The sequence below is a fragment of the Astatotilapia calliptera genome, chromosome 12 (assembly GCF_900246225.1).
Source record: "Astatotilapia calliptera chromosome 12, fAstCal1.2, whole genome shotgun sequence".
NCBI lineage: Eukaryota > Metazoa > Chordata > Actinopteri > Cichliformes > Cichlidae > Astatotilapia > Astatotilapia calliptera.
Window position 1 is genome coordinate 24,095,208 of NC_039313.1, and position 16,351 is coordinate 24,111,558.

The following is a 16,351-nucleotide window of genomic DNA, read 5'->3' on the forward strand; positions in this document are numbered from 1 at the left end:
GTCACAAACCACCCCTGAACCAGCCTGAACCAGCTCCACTCTCTTCTTGACCCTAGGTATTTAAACTTGTCCACCTTCACTGGCTCCTCGTAGCTTCACTGTTATACCTGACTCCATCTCATTCATAGACATGCATTCTGTCTTGCTTCTACTGACTTTTATTCCTCTAAAGAAAGAGCCAGTGGCTGAATATTCAAGCACTTAAATTTTTTGATTTACAGCTGCTGCATGCGGGAAGGCAAATCCGCTGTTGTTCTTTCTAAGGAAGTTGTGAAGTTTTAATGTAGACATGACAATAATTAAAATGTTGAATTCTTCCTTTACTGACTCAATGCTTTTCCATGATTTGGTGGGTTTGTAGCTTTAATCTTTATCTCTTTATTCTAGTTTTTTCCCTCACTGAGTCATACAATATACAGTGCAGATGACAGAGTGAATTTAAAATCAATTCAAAATCAAACAGAAACAATAAAATGATTTAATTATGTTTTCATTCCACAATCCAATCATTTGCAAGTCCACATGCAAACGCTAACTTACATTTATAAGAATGTAATTACATTTATAAGACCATACTTTGCTAGTCGAGGGCCTTACTTCTTAAAATGCTGCAATTTTCCACCATCAGGGAGAAAGAGCAAAGCCTGCGTGAAATCTAAAGCTTATAACATTTATTGTTACTGCACATAGCAGCTTATTCTACAGTCATCTGAACCGTGCCATAATATCAGCTCCGCTTTCTAGCCTCAGGCATCGCTTATAAAGGCGAACAGGAATCCCTCTTTTTCTGTCAGTGCCTGAAATTCGCACCCCAGCAGAGTCTTTTTCCTCTATCTTCTTAAGCACTTGATGTAGGTCAGAGGCTTTAGTGAAGCCTCTAGAACAGCTAGGGAAAAAGACATAAAAATATCAGCAAGAGAACTCAGCACAGTAATCTGTTACAGGCAAACTGAGTGAACATATTAGACAAGGGGCTGGTACTGCTTTAACCGAAAAGTGTTAGAGATTAATGCGAATAAGCATATTGGAGCTTAAAACCTTTTTTTGCCGTGGCATTTTTCCTCGTTTGGCAGTGTAAAGCAATGCTGAGAGACGAAATGCAGCATGAGAGAATGCAGAATGCTTGGTCGCTTGAGGCTTTCAATCTGAACAGCCAAGCTGTAAAATTGACAAAAAGGACAAGTGACAAGTTAATTCTTGTATGTAAGGCAATAAGATCACTTGTAGGAAACCAGTTAGACATACAGTAGAGCAAGAAAAATTTCAGAAAGGGAATAATATCATTTATATCTCTCCACGTGTGATCTCAGAGATATAGGTTTAAAAAAAAAACATTACATTTTTATAAATAGTTATGAAGAAAAATACTGTATTCCTACCATGTAGTAGGCAGCAAAGTCCATAATCCAATATAAACATATCAAATATCATATTAAAACCATGAATGTATGCACACTGTGCCTTATTCTAACAAGAAATGACATACCTCGATCCAGGCATGCTTTTATTGTATTGGCAATGTGTTTGGGATTATCGTCATGATGACAAATGAAACCATTACCAATCAGAGGGTACTGCATGGCGGATCAAATTCTGTCCATACATTTTGGTGTTTGTGATTTCATGAATTAACCTCCATGTGGAAATATGTTGAGATTTGGCGAAAAGTGCTTTGGTAATCACCTTGTTGGTGCGAAAATGCTTTTTTTAGTCCTGCTAAACTGGGTTATCTTTGAAGATTTTCATTAATAGAAATGGGAAAAATGTTACTCACAAGTGGTCTAAAGATACCACTTAAAATTGATTCTTTCTAAGTGTTCTGTTATATGTAGTCACAACACCTGCTCAAAAGTATTCTTCAAGACCATTTAAAAAAAATTAAAGTTTGATTCCTTGGCACAAAACAAAAAGAAATAAGTGGTGGCTCAAGACTGTTCCACGGTAAGTATTTTTTGGCTGCTCCCTTTCCACATGTCACCCACATTGGGTAGGATTCCCTTTCTGGTGTAAACCCAAAGGGAATCTTGCCTGCAACTGAAGTTAAACCATAATCTTTTAGTTTATAAATAAACAAATACTTGGTATTGGAAAATATGCATCTTACAGTGTGCTGTCCCTCCTGCCATCACAGAAAATGTGGACTCTGATGGAGACAGAGTCACAGCTATTTCCAGTATTGCAACAGCAACGCAGTACTTATTTTGGATGGTTTCCTATTTTAACCAATATTATAGTTCCACTGGTCTTTAATGATACCGCTGCTACAGTCATTAGATTATCGGGGTGATTTCGGTTGAATTAATTCACAGCTGTGTAAGGCTCGTATTTCCTTAACCTCATTTGACGGTGTCATAACGCTAATTCCAGGGATAAGATTACTGGTGTATTAAATAAAACAATCGTGAATGAAGTAATTCCCAAGCTGTGAAGCTAGGATTACTTTTTAATGTGTTGACATCGTACATTTTTTTCATGATTATTTATCTGTTCTACAGCCATAAACAGCAGCAGAACAGGGGGCAATCTTATTAAGGGGCAATTTGGTTAAACTCAGTACCTCCTTACATTTCATGCCTTTATCACCTCCTGCTCCCGCCTGGACCACTGAAATGCTGTCCTAGCTCGTCTGCCTATTTGAGCCATGTTCAGAACTCCCACATCACCCCCACCCTCATGTGCCTCCACTGGCTCCCAGTCAAGTCCTACAGCTTGCAGAAGAAATACTGCTCCTCACCTACGTCCTGGTTTTTAACTTCTGTGTGTAAAATGACCTTCGGCCCAGTAGAAATCAGATTTATAATTATTATTATTTAATCATTAATAAACCTTTATTAAAAAACACATTGTCCAGTCTTTGATCGGGGCAGCTAACTTCCTTTGTAAAATAGGCTGCCTGAATACGCCTGAATGCTGCATAGGTGTATAACATACAATTATGTGAACATAGAACATGCAAAACATAATGCAACACTTATGTCATATAAATAAAATTGTTACCGGCTGGTGCAGTCACAGTGATAGGCGGTCTTCGACTCCATGTTCTGGAGGCCATATCTTTTTTTCAAAGGAGGGATTTTGAATTTACAGTAGTCCAGATGTTTGAGGCTTTCACACAGGAGCTGGCTATCTACAGGAGCAAAAATATGTGCATATATATTTATGAGTGTACTCAGATTTCTTTACAGAACTGGGTATATTTGCTGGTTACTGATGCTGCTATTTTCTAGTAAAGATTAGCCCTCTTTTTTTGGCATTTGTAATTTGTAGTCAGCAACAATGATGATTAGCATTCTGTCCCATCGGTAACGACAGCTAATAACACAGCTGAGCAGCCTGGTAATTATTAATAGAATAATATCCTGAACTTCTTCTTTAAACACATACATTTCTCTGTTGAGCTACAATCAAACTGCTCATGTGGAAAACTAACTGATATACTAACAAATAAAAATAGCCTTGACAGTCATTCAACTCACTACCTTGCATACTTTCTAACCTCCCCTCTTGAGTATATTTTGTAATTAATAACTCAATCCCATTAATATTACAATTAAAATTAAATATAATAATTTGGATTGATCCAGAAGAACATGAATGTTTCCAACCAAAGTGAAAAATGACTAATTTTAAAAGCAACTAAAATATTAAATTGCATTTCAGATGCTCAAAATTAAAGAAAGAGGAAAATCAATGGCTTAACTTGCAGCTATAGCCCTGTCAGCAGCTGTACGCACTCACCTGTTATCTTATGCAACATTTTACTTTGTTTAAGGCTTCTCTCTGTATGGGTGCTTTGGGCTGTGGTGCTACCTGTGAGCCCCTGGTTTGAGTTATTCATTAGCAGATAGGAGTGCACCTGCTTTTGTGGCTCATCATCCTTATTAAGCGGGGCTGCTGTTTTTAGTTTTGCTGCAATGGGTGTTGCAAAAGTAGCCGTTATCAAAGTGTTTGATGTGAGTGTATTTGTTGTCTTTTCAACACCCAGTGTAGTCACTTTGATTGGTAATCTGTCCGTAGTCGTTTTCATATGAGATTTTGTTTCTCGTTCCAAACAGCTTTCACAGCCTGACTGAAAAGCATCACCCCTCACACGCTTCCTGTGTCCACAGCAGCCGTTTCTCTTGATAACGTCCTTGTGACTTTTGTTGGTTTTGGTCACTGCGGCTGTTGTTTGGTGCGGCTGAAGTTCTGGCATCTGTGTTAAAGGTGATGGTGCTGTAGATGAACTCTGCAGATCAGAATTTGAGCTGAGCTGTGGTGAATCTCGGCGTCTCAGTGTGGAGTAATCTGACAGGCCCACTTTGATATGCTGGCTTTTCTCGCTTTCTTTACTCTGTAAGCGACTTTTAGAAATCTTTAAAAGACCTGTTTCCACTGACGAAGCAGTGGCGTGTGCCTTTGATGTTGGAGGCAACTGTGAAGGTGCTGCTCCATGAGGTTTATGGCGTCTTCTGCATCCTCTTGCTTTTGTCCGTCTGCGGTGGAAAGTGTCTCCTCTGGGTGGGTCTCTGAATCTACACTGATGCTGAGTTTTAGATGACTTTCTGCGAGGGGGGCTTTGAGTTACATGCTGCTCCTTGTTACTTGGTAACTTGTTGGTGTCAGTGTCCGCATATTTTTGCTCAGCATCAGAGGTGTTGTAGGGGAGGGGGCTTTTGAAGACAGCATATGGAGCTTCTTTGGCTACTTTGCACCTATAGAGAGAGTACAAAGACTTGTTACAACAAAAGAACGTAAAGGAGAACCATTTTCAAAACGTTAAAAAAACATTCTGCTCAGCACATTTCTTATCATTTCTTATTTTCTTACTTTACTTAAATAGATCCTAGCTTTTGAGGAAGATAACGATAGTGACACAGTGGAAATTAAAGACCTACTGGCAGAGTTTAAGGCATGTTAATACAAGCTGCAGAAGTGCATCTGCCACTCAGGCTTCCAAAGCAACCATACCAACACTGTTCACAGAACAACCCCTTTTCTATGGTACTGAGCAACTGTTGTGTCTAATAATATGCAGTCAAAGTATCAAGCAACAGTGTCTGTGCCTCTCTTACATCCCCCACCAGTACATCTCAGTGCACCGCCTCTGCTGCTTGAGCTCAAAGCAGGGAATCCGGAGGATGTTGAAGAAGCTGTAGCCTACCATATTAGAAATGCTATCATTCACGTCCAGAAGGCACTGTCGAAACCTAGTTAGAGGCAGAAAAAAGAACGAGGTGAGTCAAAGTTCAAAAAGCAGTCCAGTCAATAAACACACGAATGGCAAGTGTTTCGTCATGTTTGACTATTCCCAAACATTTTAAAACCACATCCGTGTGCTTCTTTGGGATGAACACCAAAAAGTACACACAGACTTGTCAAGACTGGATGATTTTACAAAATAAAATCACAGCACATACATAATATGTATAAGGAATGGAATGCCCTCCAAATACTGCAGAGCAGCGTGTTCACTCTTGAAATCAGTTTATCTGGAGGGGTGAGCGCAGTGATGCATTTATTACCCCTTTATAAACAGTTATGTCACATGGCCCCGGGCTCGTCTACTTAAATCGGTTTGCGTTTACTGGCACCCTGCCAACATGACACGATAGGAACTTTCCTCCGAGTTTATTAGTCGGAAGTTTAAGAAGGCATTAATACTGATAAATTCAGCCTTTGAGCAAATCTGCCTTTACCTGACTTTCCATGCCAGCCAGGGCAGTATGTGGAGATGTCAGGGGGTGGAAAGTGAATTAGTGGTTGCAGGAGTTTCCCTTGAGGCGATGAATACTTGGAATCCTGCCTCTGTGTTAAAGATGCCTGGTGGGTGTGTTCTGACGCTCACCTTTGGTCACACTCACAGTGTGAGACGGTGAAGAGGTTGCGGTTGAACACTCCATAATTCACCGTAAAGGCCGGGATGATCTGCAGGCAGTGGTCGTGCTCACGGCAGCATCTGTCTGTACCCTCAAACATCCCTGTGTGCAGGATTTAATCACACATCAAAGGGCACTTTGCTTGGAAGCAAAGCTTTTTTTCAAGCAAAAGATCACATACCTGATTTGAAAGAAAAAGCTGCAGACTTCAAAGGCAGTTATTTGAAAATTAAAAATGTATGGGTCACAAGATTTTCAATTAAATTACAGTTTTTTACAGTCGCTAACAAGCGTTTGTCCAAACAGTTGTCACATTTGCAAAACTCTAAACACAATTAGCACAGGATCGGTCTGTTGTGGCCATACCATTCACACATTTCATGTCGTGTTCACCCAATATGCAGTCAGTGCAGTCATTTCCACAATGCTTACATTTTCTTAACAGACAAGTTATACCTCCCAACAAAACTATGGACTGTTCTTGTAGTATCTACGAATGTTAACACACAACATCCCACAATAGCAAAAACAATATTCCAAACCGTAGATACAGTATAAAAACCTCTGCCCCTGCAATGATATCAGTACAAAAACAATATCAATATCAAAAATATATCTCAGCTGTAAACAAACAAACAATTGAATAATTGACACACAGCTGATTTATGTTGGGTAAATTGGGCCAACCACACCTTCTTCCATTCTGGCTTAGACTCAGTGGGGTTCATAAGGCAAGACCTTGAGGAGTGATGTTTTTGGAAACAAAAAAAAGACAAACACTGTAATGTCTGGTCGAGGAGGAGTAAGAGCAAGGGGCCCAGAGAGAAGAGCAGGCCCAAGGAGAGGGCAAGGTATAGGTGTAAGAATGCGTGGTGGTGGCATTCCAAGGGCTGCAAGAACAGTAGTCAGTGATGAAATCCGTGCCACTATCATTGACCATGTAATCAACCATGGTCTTTCACTAAGAGAGGCTGGTGAAAGAGTGCAGCCCAATTTGAGGCGGTCAACGGTTGCCTCCATTATACGCACCTTTCAACAAACCAACAGGTAAGTATTGCATTTTACATGGATTGTTCCTATTCTCACTTGACATGTCAATATGGTCATACAGTAATGCATATGTTGAATTGTCTGTCTTTCTAAAGAATGCAACGTCTTCCACCCTCTGGGGGAAGAGGAAAGCTCCTCAGTAATGATCAGGAGCTTGCCATTGTGGAAATGGTTACTGCAAATAATGCAATAAAACTGCGTGAAATACAAACCAGAATTGTGGCGGACCATGAGATATTCGACAATATCGATAGAATCAGCCTCACAACCATTTCGCGGACATTGTCCAAACATAGAGTGCGGATGAAGCAGCTCTACACTGTTCCCTTTGAGAGGAACAGTGAGAGGGTCAAGGAGCTACGACGACAATATGTCCAGGTACAGTGTATATTCAATCCAATGTCCAGTTCTATAAGCTTTGCACTTTGCAAGTAGGTAACCTACACAATACTAGGTTACAGTACAGTATGGTATACAGTACTAACATGACTTACATAAACTTTGTTTCAGAGAGTTATGGAATTGGAGGCCAACCAGGCCCCTCATGAATTCATATACATCGATGAGGCAGGATTCAATCTGGCCAAAAGGCGTCGACGTGGACGAAATGTAATTGGAAAAAGGGCCACAGTTGATGTGCCAGGACAGAGAGGGGCAAACATTACCATGTGTGCAGCAATTGCAAATGCAGGATTACTCCTTCACAAATGTCAGGTTGGACCCTATAATACAGAGCGCTTGCTTGCCTTTCTCAATGATCTCCACCAGCGCCTGGTTCCAGAGCAGGGTCAGGAGGGTGAAAACATGAGGACCTTTGTAATTACCTGGGACAATGTGGCTTTCCATCACTCGCAAGCAATAACAACATGGTTTGAAGTCCACCCAAGACTGGTGAGTCTCTTCCTTCCACCCTATTCACCTTTCCTCAACCCCATAGAGGAGTTCTTTTCTGCATGGCGGTGGAAGGTTTATGACCATCAGCCACATGACCAGATGTCCCTCCTTGAAGCCATGGATGCTGGCTCCAGGGACATCACAGTTGACGATTGCCAAGGGTGGATCCGACATACCAGGCGGTTTTATCCCAGGTGCATCGACTTGGCTGACATCAGATGTGATGTTGATGAAAACATGTGGCCTAACCCTGAAGATCGCAGAGATTAGATGCAACTTTTTTGCCTTTTTTTAGCCCCCCTCCCCCCTTTTTATCTTGGCTTTTTGCTGTTGTTTTTTTGTTCAGAATGCTCTTGTGTGTTTCATGGATATTTTGTTCACTGTAAGCAATACTGTAAAACTTTCTCTGTCCTATCATACCGTGTTTCTACTGTACCTCCTGTGGTAAACAGTAAAGAAACAAAAACTTGTTTGCTTTTTACTGGAATGCTTTTGAATGTGAACATTACTGTACATGTGGACATACAGTTACCAACCAAGACATTTCTGGTGTCAATATGGTGGATTGCATGTTTCGCATGCAAATACCTGTGAAACTGAAACATAAAAGTCTATGCAGTTTTTGTAATGTCAATAATAGCCAGTATTTTGAAACCTGGTGTACTTTGATTGACTGCATGTACCTTGTGAAGTGAAAACAAGTGTTATTCTTTGACAGACTAATTTCATTTTGAGTCAGATTTATAGTGTTTTTGTACAGTTAGTGTGTGCAGAGAAAGATGTGTTCTAATTTTGAAATGAGGAGTTAGTATATATTTAACAAAGTGTATTTTTGGGAAGGATATTATCCATTTGGCCAATTGTGTTTTGTAGGTGTGGGTCTGTGTTAAGAGTTTAGAAAAAGTATCTGAAGTATGGGTAGGCGCTTGTTAGCGACTGTAAAAAACTGTAAAAACAAAACAAAACCCTGAGCCACATCTTTTTGATGTGACTATCATATAAAAATATCAAGCACCTCTTAATTAGATGTTTGGAATCTAAGTATATGAGTGATTATTTTGGGGAGAGGGTAAAACAGCTATATCACATTTTATAGTTAAAAAACAAAAAGAAATCCATTATTCTTATATTGGCATCTAAGGGTGATAAACATGATAAACAAAGGGCACAATCTGGCCTGAGATTTGACTCAGTATAGGTTTACATAGCAAAGGTTATCGACTATGAGGCCATCTGATGTACTCCTATGTGGGAGTCATACCTGCATACGTGCTGATAAGAGTGTTTGATAAAAATAATGTCTATTTTGTTCTGTCCTATACCATCTCAGTTTACAGTTTTTCTCAGTTGCTTTGGTGCATTTCTCACAACTGAATTAAACTTTGCACAATAGTTAGTTCAACCTCCACAACATGTAGTCGTTTTGGCACAACCTTGTGGCGGTTTCATGTTCATTTCATCCAAAGGCAAATGCCTTTGGACATGAAGCAGTTGAGTAAGTACAAATATCTAAAGAATGGTCACTTTTGACTTGCTATTCATCACTATCTCCTTGCTTTTATCATGAGTGTCACAATTATTTATACTTGTACCGGCTGAATAGTCATTGTCCTTACAACTAATAGTTTTCATTTCATTGCTTGTGTCAGTGCACTCAAAATTGTTGAACATCTTGTCAAACAATTTGTACACCCATTTTGAAAACCCTATTTTTAAGGATTTTCCATGAAAATCTCCATAAATTACTTTTCTCAGGTGAACCTTATCTCACACTAATGAAAATTGGTGTGTGTTACTCTTACTCGCAACCAATGAAAAGCCTCTTCTACCCAGTCACAGGTGAATCGCGTTACAGTATCCCCTACTCTACAAGTATATATATATAATGTAAACCAACAGACAGGATTGGCATGAGGTGCATACTGAAGCTACAAAACTGCAGAACATGGAACGTCAGCCTTGTGGAAGAGGGGTGAGGCTCAGTGGAGGACAAAACCGGGTAAGAAGAGGCCAACCACATAGACACGTTCCTGACGAAATCAGGGCAACACTTGTGGATCATGTGATAAACCATGGCCTCACAATGGCCGAGGCTGGTCGAAGGGTGCAGCCAAATGTTGGGAGAACTACTGTAAGTTCTATTATTCAGACATTTTGTTGGGAAAACAGGTGAGCATACTGTAATGTAGTTATTCAGCACAAACTAATTTGCTCTGCACTTTCATAGTCATACAGGAGACTTGCATTAGGACATGACCTTATAGATCTTTACATATATATGTACTGTAACTGAAGCGCAGACTTGGCCCAGGTGTGGCATAGTGTGCTGTGGTACAATACAGTAATGCTGTAAAGAAAGGAGTTTTGAATGATAGTCCTGTAACAATTACTGCAAGCATGTTTGCGCTTACAGTTTTTCTCAGTCGATTTGGTGCGTTTCTCAGATCAGAATTGAAATTCTCATAACTATTAGTTCAACCTCCACAACACTCAGTCATTTGTGCACATCATAGTAGCAATTTCTCCTCCCTCTGAACACACTGCAAATGATTTTGGACATGAATCAGTTGCTTCCATACATTTCCCTGCTGCTTTCTGACATTTCCATTTGCTTATGTCATGTCAGTCAAAAGTAATCATACCTATGGATGCTGAATAGTCGTTCCCAATAAAACTAATAGTCATACATCCATTGCTTGAGTCATCACACACAAAATTGTTGAACTAGTTATCACATGCCAAATATTGGCCATCTGTCAAGCAAATCCTATACCTTTCTGTATCATTTTTCCTGGAAATGTCTCCGAAATTGAACAATTGATCTCAGGTGAATTACAGCTGTCACTCATGAGGAGGCGTGTGAAAGTTTAGGTATGCAGGTATGCAAACAGTAATACACTGTACTGTACTGTGCCATCTCAGACACATCACATGTTACTGTACTGTATTTGCAATTTCACAAAAAGTTCACTCTGCACCACATAGGATTGTAAGACAACCTCGCGGAGGCGGAAGAGGGCCCCTTTTTACCCCACAGCAAGAAGAAGCCATTTGTGCAATGGTCATTGCAAACAATGCAATAAAGCTGAGAGAAATACAAAGCGCTATCATAGAGAATTACACGGTATTTGGCAATATTGAATCTGTTTCAATTTCAACAATTGACAGAGTACTCAAGAAAAATGAAATCCACATGAAGCAATTGTATAAAGTGCCATTTGAACGAAACAGTGACAGGGTGAAGGAGATCCGTCACCAGTATGTGCAGGTAAAGCTGGTCTTCTATGTTCTGCACTGCAAACTGTTTTACAGTACTTCGTAGTTTCATGCAGTACACTTGCAATTCCACAGCACATACTCTACAATGTGTTTTACCAAATGCATGCATACTGTTTGTTACTGTACACAGGCATATTGTGACATTGCATTTCTGTCTCTCTCTAAAGCGTGTACTGGAGCTGGAAGCCAGGGAAACACTGCACACATTCATATATGTTGATGAGGCAGGTTTCAATCTGGCCAAAGGCAGAAGGCGTGGAAGGAATCGCATTGGACAGAGGGCAACCACTGAAGTCCCTGGTCAGCGCGGAGGGAATATTACCATGTGTGCAGCCATCTCAGACAACGGCGTCCTCACCCATATCCCCCTTCTTGGTCCATACAATACCCAACATCTCCTGACATTTTTAGACACTCTTTACAGGGACCTAGTCCCTGAGAATGAGAGAGGTGGAGGCCAACTCAGCAAGTATGTTGTTGTCTGGGATAATGTCCGTTTTCACCACTCCCATCAGGTCAGAGAGTGGTTTGCAGCACATGACAGAATTCTGGTTGAATATCTCCCTCCATATTCCCCATTCCTTAATCCAATTGAGGAGTTTTTCTCTGCCTGGAGGTGGAAAGTTTATGACCGGCATCCACATGAGCAAATGGCCCTGCTAGCAGCCATGGATGCAGCATGTGACGACATCACAGCAGGGTCCTGCAGAGGATGGATTCGCCACTCTAGGAGATACTTTCCTCGCTGCATTGCGAGGGATAACATCTGTTGTGATGTAGATGAAAATATGTGGCCAGACAGACAGGAACGTCTGGATGTGCCAGAATGATTCACATTAGTGCACAACTCTACCAAATGGGTGATTTTATGTTTACATGTATTCTACAGTGAACAAGTGACTGTAGCATATTTTTCTTTTGCACAATTCTGTAGGATTACAGTTTTTTACAGCCGCTAGGACACATTTTACAATACTTAGGTCACTTTTGCAAAACTCTTCACACAATTCTCCTAACTGACCTTCAGCTTGGCAAAGCAGTTCATTTCACATTCAAAATGCACTACAACTACCAAAACACTTTATTCAGGTCTCAAATAAACTCATTCTTCCAGAACACTAGCAAAGGTTGACAGCCAACAAACACACTTTGTCACCCACAAAACAATGACCTAAAAAACACTAACAACATATAGCATGACACAGTGTTTTCTTGTGTAAAACAAGGACACATCTCTATTTAGAATTTCAATATATGTTACTGGAATGAATCAGACATCATGCAGAATTCGTTAATATTTGTTTATGTATTTTTATTTTTTTGCACTAAGTAATCCCAAAATACAAGAATTTGTATACACACCATCCACTGATACACATACAATAGTAATGCTATTCTACTCGGTCTTCTCCATTTGGCCACAGGTTCTCATCCACATCACATCTTATGCCATCTAGGGCAATACACCTAGGAAAGAATCTTCTGGCATGCCAGAATTGAAGGAGTTGAAAAATTGAAGGAGTAACACCTGTGTAGATGTTCATCTACAATGAGAATAAGCTGTGGCTGGTTAAACTGCATTTTTAGATTTAAAATATGTTTCAATAAAATATTGCTGTTGAATTTTGCTGTCTTTTTAAGTTTTGCATTGTGTTATTGTTTTGGCCATAAGTTTAACAGTTTTGAAAACAGTATGTAAGCACATGCAAAATGTCCTGTACGTACAAAGATTTTTGGCAGTTGTTGTGTCTGAGTGAGAAAATAATTCATGAAATTTGAGAGATGTAGTCATTGAATGCATTTTGTGCCAAAACAATGATAACTGATCCTCAGTTTGGCCCACATAGACTTCTGTTGTGCTCACTGTGTGAGGAGTTTTGCAAAAGTGACCTAAGTATTGAGAAATGTGTCCTAGCGTCTGTAAAAAACTGTAATCAATCAATCAATCAATCAATCTTTATTTATAAAGCACTTTTCATACAGAAAAAATGTAGCACAAAGTGCTTTACATAGTTAAAAGCAGCCCACCCCACCCTCCAACTCACTCCCCACACTCTCAATACACATATATCCCCCCACCCCCACCCACACACACATACACACACGCGCACACTTAAAGAGTAAAAATTGGGCTGGGCTCGCATGAGCCAAGTGAGGAAACATTATAACAGAGAGCCGTCTGCACCGGGAGCCGGTCACAGACCGCAGCCTCCGGGCTGGGCACACAGCAGGAGGGAGGCCAAGGAGCCCCCCAACCAGGCTGAGAGGACCCCAGAGACCCAGCAGCCACGGTCAATAACAGCCCCGGTGCAGAGAGCGCCCTCCGAGGAAACACTGGAGATATGACGCAATACGATATATACAGGGTAAAATGATAAAATAAATAAGAACAGGATACAATATAAATATAAATATAAATAGAGTAAGAAGATTAAAAAATGAATAAGAATAAAATCAAAAAATATTAGGTAAATCCTAAATTAATAATAGAATAACAGGATAGAATAAATAAGCATAAAAAAGAAATAAACGCTAAGTAAAAGCTAAATTAAAAAGGTGGGTCTTGAGCCTGTTCTTAAAAACATGTACGTTCTCTGCGGCCCTGAGCTCCTCCGGCAGGCTGTTCCACAGATGAGGACCATACCACTGAAAAGCTGCCTCTCCGTGAGTATGTGTCCTGACTTTAGGGACAATCAAAAGGCCAGTACCAGAGGACCTCAGGGTCCGTGAGGGTTCGTATGGTAAAAGCAGATCTGAGAGATAAGAAGGCCCAAGACCATTAAGACATTTAAAAACCAATAAAAGAACTTTAAAATCGATCCTGAAACACACGGGGAGCCAGTGCAGCGATTCTAAAACCGGTGTAATGTGGGCCCGCCCTCTGGTCTTCGTCAGCACACGAGCTGCCGAGTTTTGCAAGAGTTGTAAAGTTGAAATATTCTTCTTAGGAAGACCAGAGAGCAGGGCATTACAGTAATCAATGCGACTGGTAATAAAAGCATGCATCAGCATCTCCGTGTTGGCCCGAGAGAGAATAGGGCGGACTCTGGCTATATTTTTTAGATGATAAAATCCAATTTTGGTTACATATTTAACATGTGGGATAAAACCAAGCTCAGAGTCAAAAATAACACCCAGGTTTTTCACTTGTAGCGAAGGACATAGTGAAAATGCCTCTAATTTAGACAAGAGTTTCTCTCTCTGAGCCTCAGGACCGACAATTAAAACTTCAGTCTTGTCCTGGTTAAGCTGTAAAAGTAATTACAAACACTTCTACACAATGGAAATGTGAAACGTACGTATTCAGTGTCTCAGTTACTCCCAAGACTCCCATAACGTCTACAGTGACTTTACTGCACATTTCAGATGGCTGTACAGGTAGGCCATAGTGCTGTCGTCAGCATTTTCAGGTGTCACCAATTGTTTTTGCAATGGGAAACACTGAAATTATAAACTGTCATAGTGGAAACATGACAATGCCATTTGACTATCTTGGTCATAAAGATGGTGTCAAGACTTTTCATTTTGATGGCACTGACAGTTTCATTGACATGGATACTTGCTTTTGAGGTATGGATAATCAATTCTGTGCATGTGACGTGCTTTTGCAGGCTATCCACTAGGTTTTGCAGTTTGCACTAATTGTTTTGGGAAATGCACTAACTGCTGTGCAAATGTTAATGGTGTTCTGAGGAACGCACCAAAGCGACTGAGAAAAACTGTAATTTTCCTTTACAATTTATGGTTTTCAACATGCCATGCATGCTGTCCAGACTTGACATGTCATTGGGAAGCACCTACAAAGAAATCCGTCACAATGAGAACATGTTCAAACCATTTGATTTTGTGACCAAAGGTGCTGGTGTAATGACTTGTAATTGTGACAGCCCTGACACTTTGATATAAGTACTTGCTTTTGATGAATATATTATCTGTTTTGATTAAGGGACTTGCTTTTGAAGCATTGACTACTTATTTTGAGCAACTGACTTGCTTTTGAACAACTGACTTTTCTTTTTGATGAAGTGACTCACTTTTGCAAGTTATCTACCATGTTTTGCAGTTTGCACTAATTGTTTTGAGAAGAGCCTTAGTAGTGGTGCAGAGATCAATTCTGTTGTGAGAAATGCACCAAAGCAACTGAGAAAAACTGTAATGATCTCAGCCTAGCTAAAAGTTGCCAGGGTCCAGCACTGTGGAGCTGCCCTGCTGGACAAACTAGGAAATGGCATTATTTCTGAATTACTACAAGCATTTTTGACTCTATTGTGTTCTGCAAAAGAAATAGGTTTCCCCTTTTGAATAAGGGAGAAGCCAGAAGTAGCTTTAATTGGGACATAGTGGTCAGTAATATAAGCCGAAGTGAGTTTCATTTTATTCTCATTTCAATTTAAATCCTTATTGCGATCAGTGAGAACACTTTCTGGTATGTCTAGAAAATGACAGGGATATTAGTTCTTTTAATTGAGGTGATTTTAGCGACAAGCAGCTTGAGAGGTTTGGATTTTAAATGTTCTTTCACGAGGCTTTCTGTAAGCACTGCTGGAGATTACAAACACCAGGGAACTACAACTCACTTGTCTCCTCTTATCGCCAAAGTCCTCGAAAACCTCAAACAGGCCAAATATGTTTTAATCACAAAGTCAGAAAACCAGAATTCAGCAGTCTCACCTAATTCTTCATATCCGTCCGCCGTACTTCCACTGCCGCACCACAACGTGCCCGGGAAGATCCAGGCGCGTTTTCTCCGAGCTTTTCTCTCTGTCTCATCTGTTCTTGTGCGTATGGTGAGCTGTGACGCACTGGAAGCTTCGAGGTGAGCGCAGTCGGCTTTCTGCAGCGCCAATAATATGCTGCTGATATTAAACCCATAGCTTACCTCTTGACCACGTGTGTTGCTTGTCTTGCAGAGACTGTGATATCTTTCTGTCATCTGTGGACTGAGGTTTACTGTGCATGTTACCAGTCTCATATCTTGGGACCAGATGGTGAGGTACAAGGAGCGCACGCCGACTGTGTCTTCGTGCAGAAAGGAAATACGCGTCTGTACGTTACCACGAATCGATGTAAAACAGTAGAGACCCGGTCCGACCATATCTTGTGCTTTTGATAAAATGATTGCTGATAAGAAGTAAAAAAACTGAAGTACACATCTGCTTTTCATCTCAAAGTATTGGGTCTATAGTCGGTCCGGTTTAAGATACTGAAGTTAAAAATGATGACAGTGTATTTGTAGTCCAGTCAGCTTAAAGGCATCTGTCCCTGAAGAA

At 40.4% G+C, this 16,351-nt stretch overlaps 3 protein-coding genes across 11 annotated transcripts; 2 read left to right on the forward strand and 1 right to left on the reverse strand.

Annotated features, from left to right (window-relative positions):
* Nucleotides 1–492: 492 nt before the first annotated feature.
* On the reverse strand, nt 493–16,350 carry LOC113033554 (group 3 secretory phospholipase A2-like). Of its 8 annotated transcripts, XM_026187474.1 has the most exons (7): nt 15,753–16,350; nt 5,828–5,960; nt 5,055–5,189; nt 3,739–4,694; nt 2,998–3,127; nt 1,039–1,158; nt 493–886 (listed from the first exon to the last, which is right to left on the reverse strand). In XM_026187474.1, the coding sequence occupies exons 1-7, from the start codon at nt 16,243–16,245 to the stop codon at nt 706–708; spliced, it is 2,148 nt and encodes a 715-aa protein (XP_026043259.1). In that variant the 5' UTR covers nt 16,246–16,350; the 3' UTR covers nt 493–705. The 8 variants fall into 8 exon arrangements, with proteins under 8 accessions (XP_026043259.1, XP_026043260.1, XP_026043265.1 ...); XM_026187475.1 differs by lacking the exon at nt 15,753–16,350 and having other exon boundaries at nt 5,828–6,055; XM_026187480.1 differs by lacking the exon at nt 15,753–16,350 and having other exon boundaries at nt 5,144–5,189; nt 5,679–5,895.
* Nucleotides 6,174–8,098, forward strand: LOC113033556 (uncharacterized). 2 transcript variants are annotated; one of them, XM_026187489.1, is made up of 4 exons: nt 6,174–6,905; nt 7,004–7,286; nt 7,419–7,799; nt 7,918–8,098. In XM_026187489.1, exons 1-4 carry the CDS (start codon nt 6,643–6,645, stop codon nt 8,095–8,097), a joined length of 1,107 nt encoding a protein of 368 aa, XP_026043274.1. In that variant the 5' UTR covers nt 6,174–6,642; the 3' UTR covers nt 8,098. The 2 variants fall into 2 exon arrangements, with proteins under 2 accessions (XP_026043274.1, XP_026043273.1); XM_026187488.1 differs by having other exon boundaries at nt 7,419–8,098.
* Nucleotides 9,535–11,964, forward strand: LOC113033557 (uncharacterized). Its single transcript, XM_026187490.1, has 2 exons — nt 9,535–9,801; nt 11,249–11,964. The coding sequence occupies exons 1-2, from the start codon at nt 9,748–9,750 to the stop codon at nt 11,909–11,911; spliced, it is 717 nt and encodes a 238-aa protein (XP_026043275.1). The 5' UTR covers nt 9,535–9,747; the 3' UTR covers nt 11,912–11,964.
* Nucleotide 16,351: the final 1 nt, after the last annotated feature.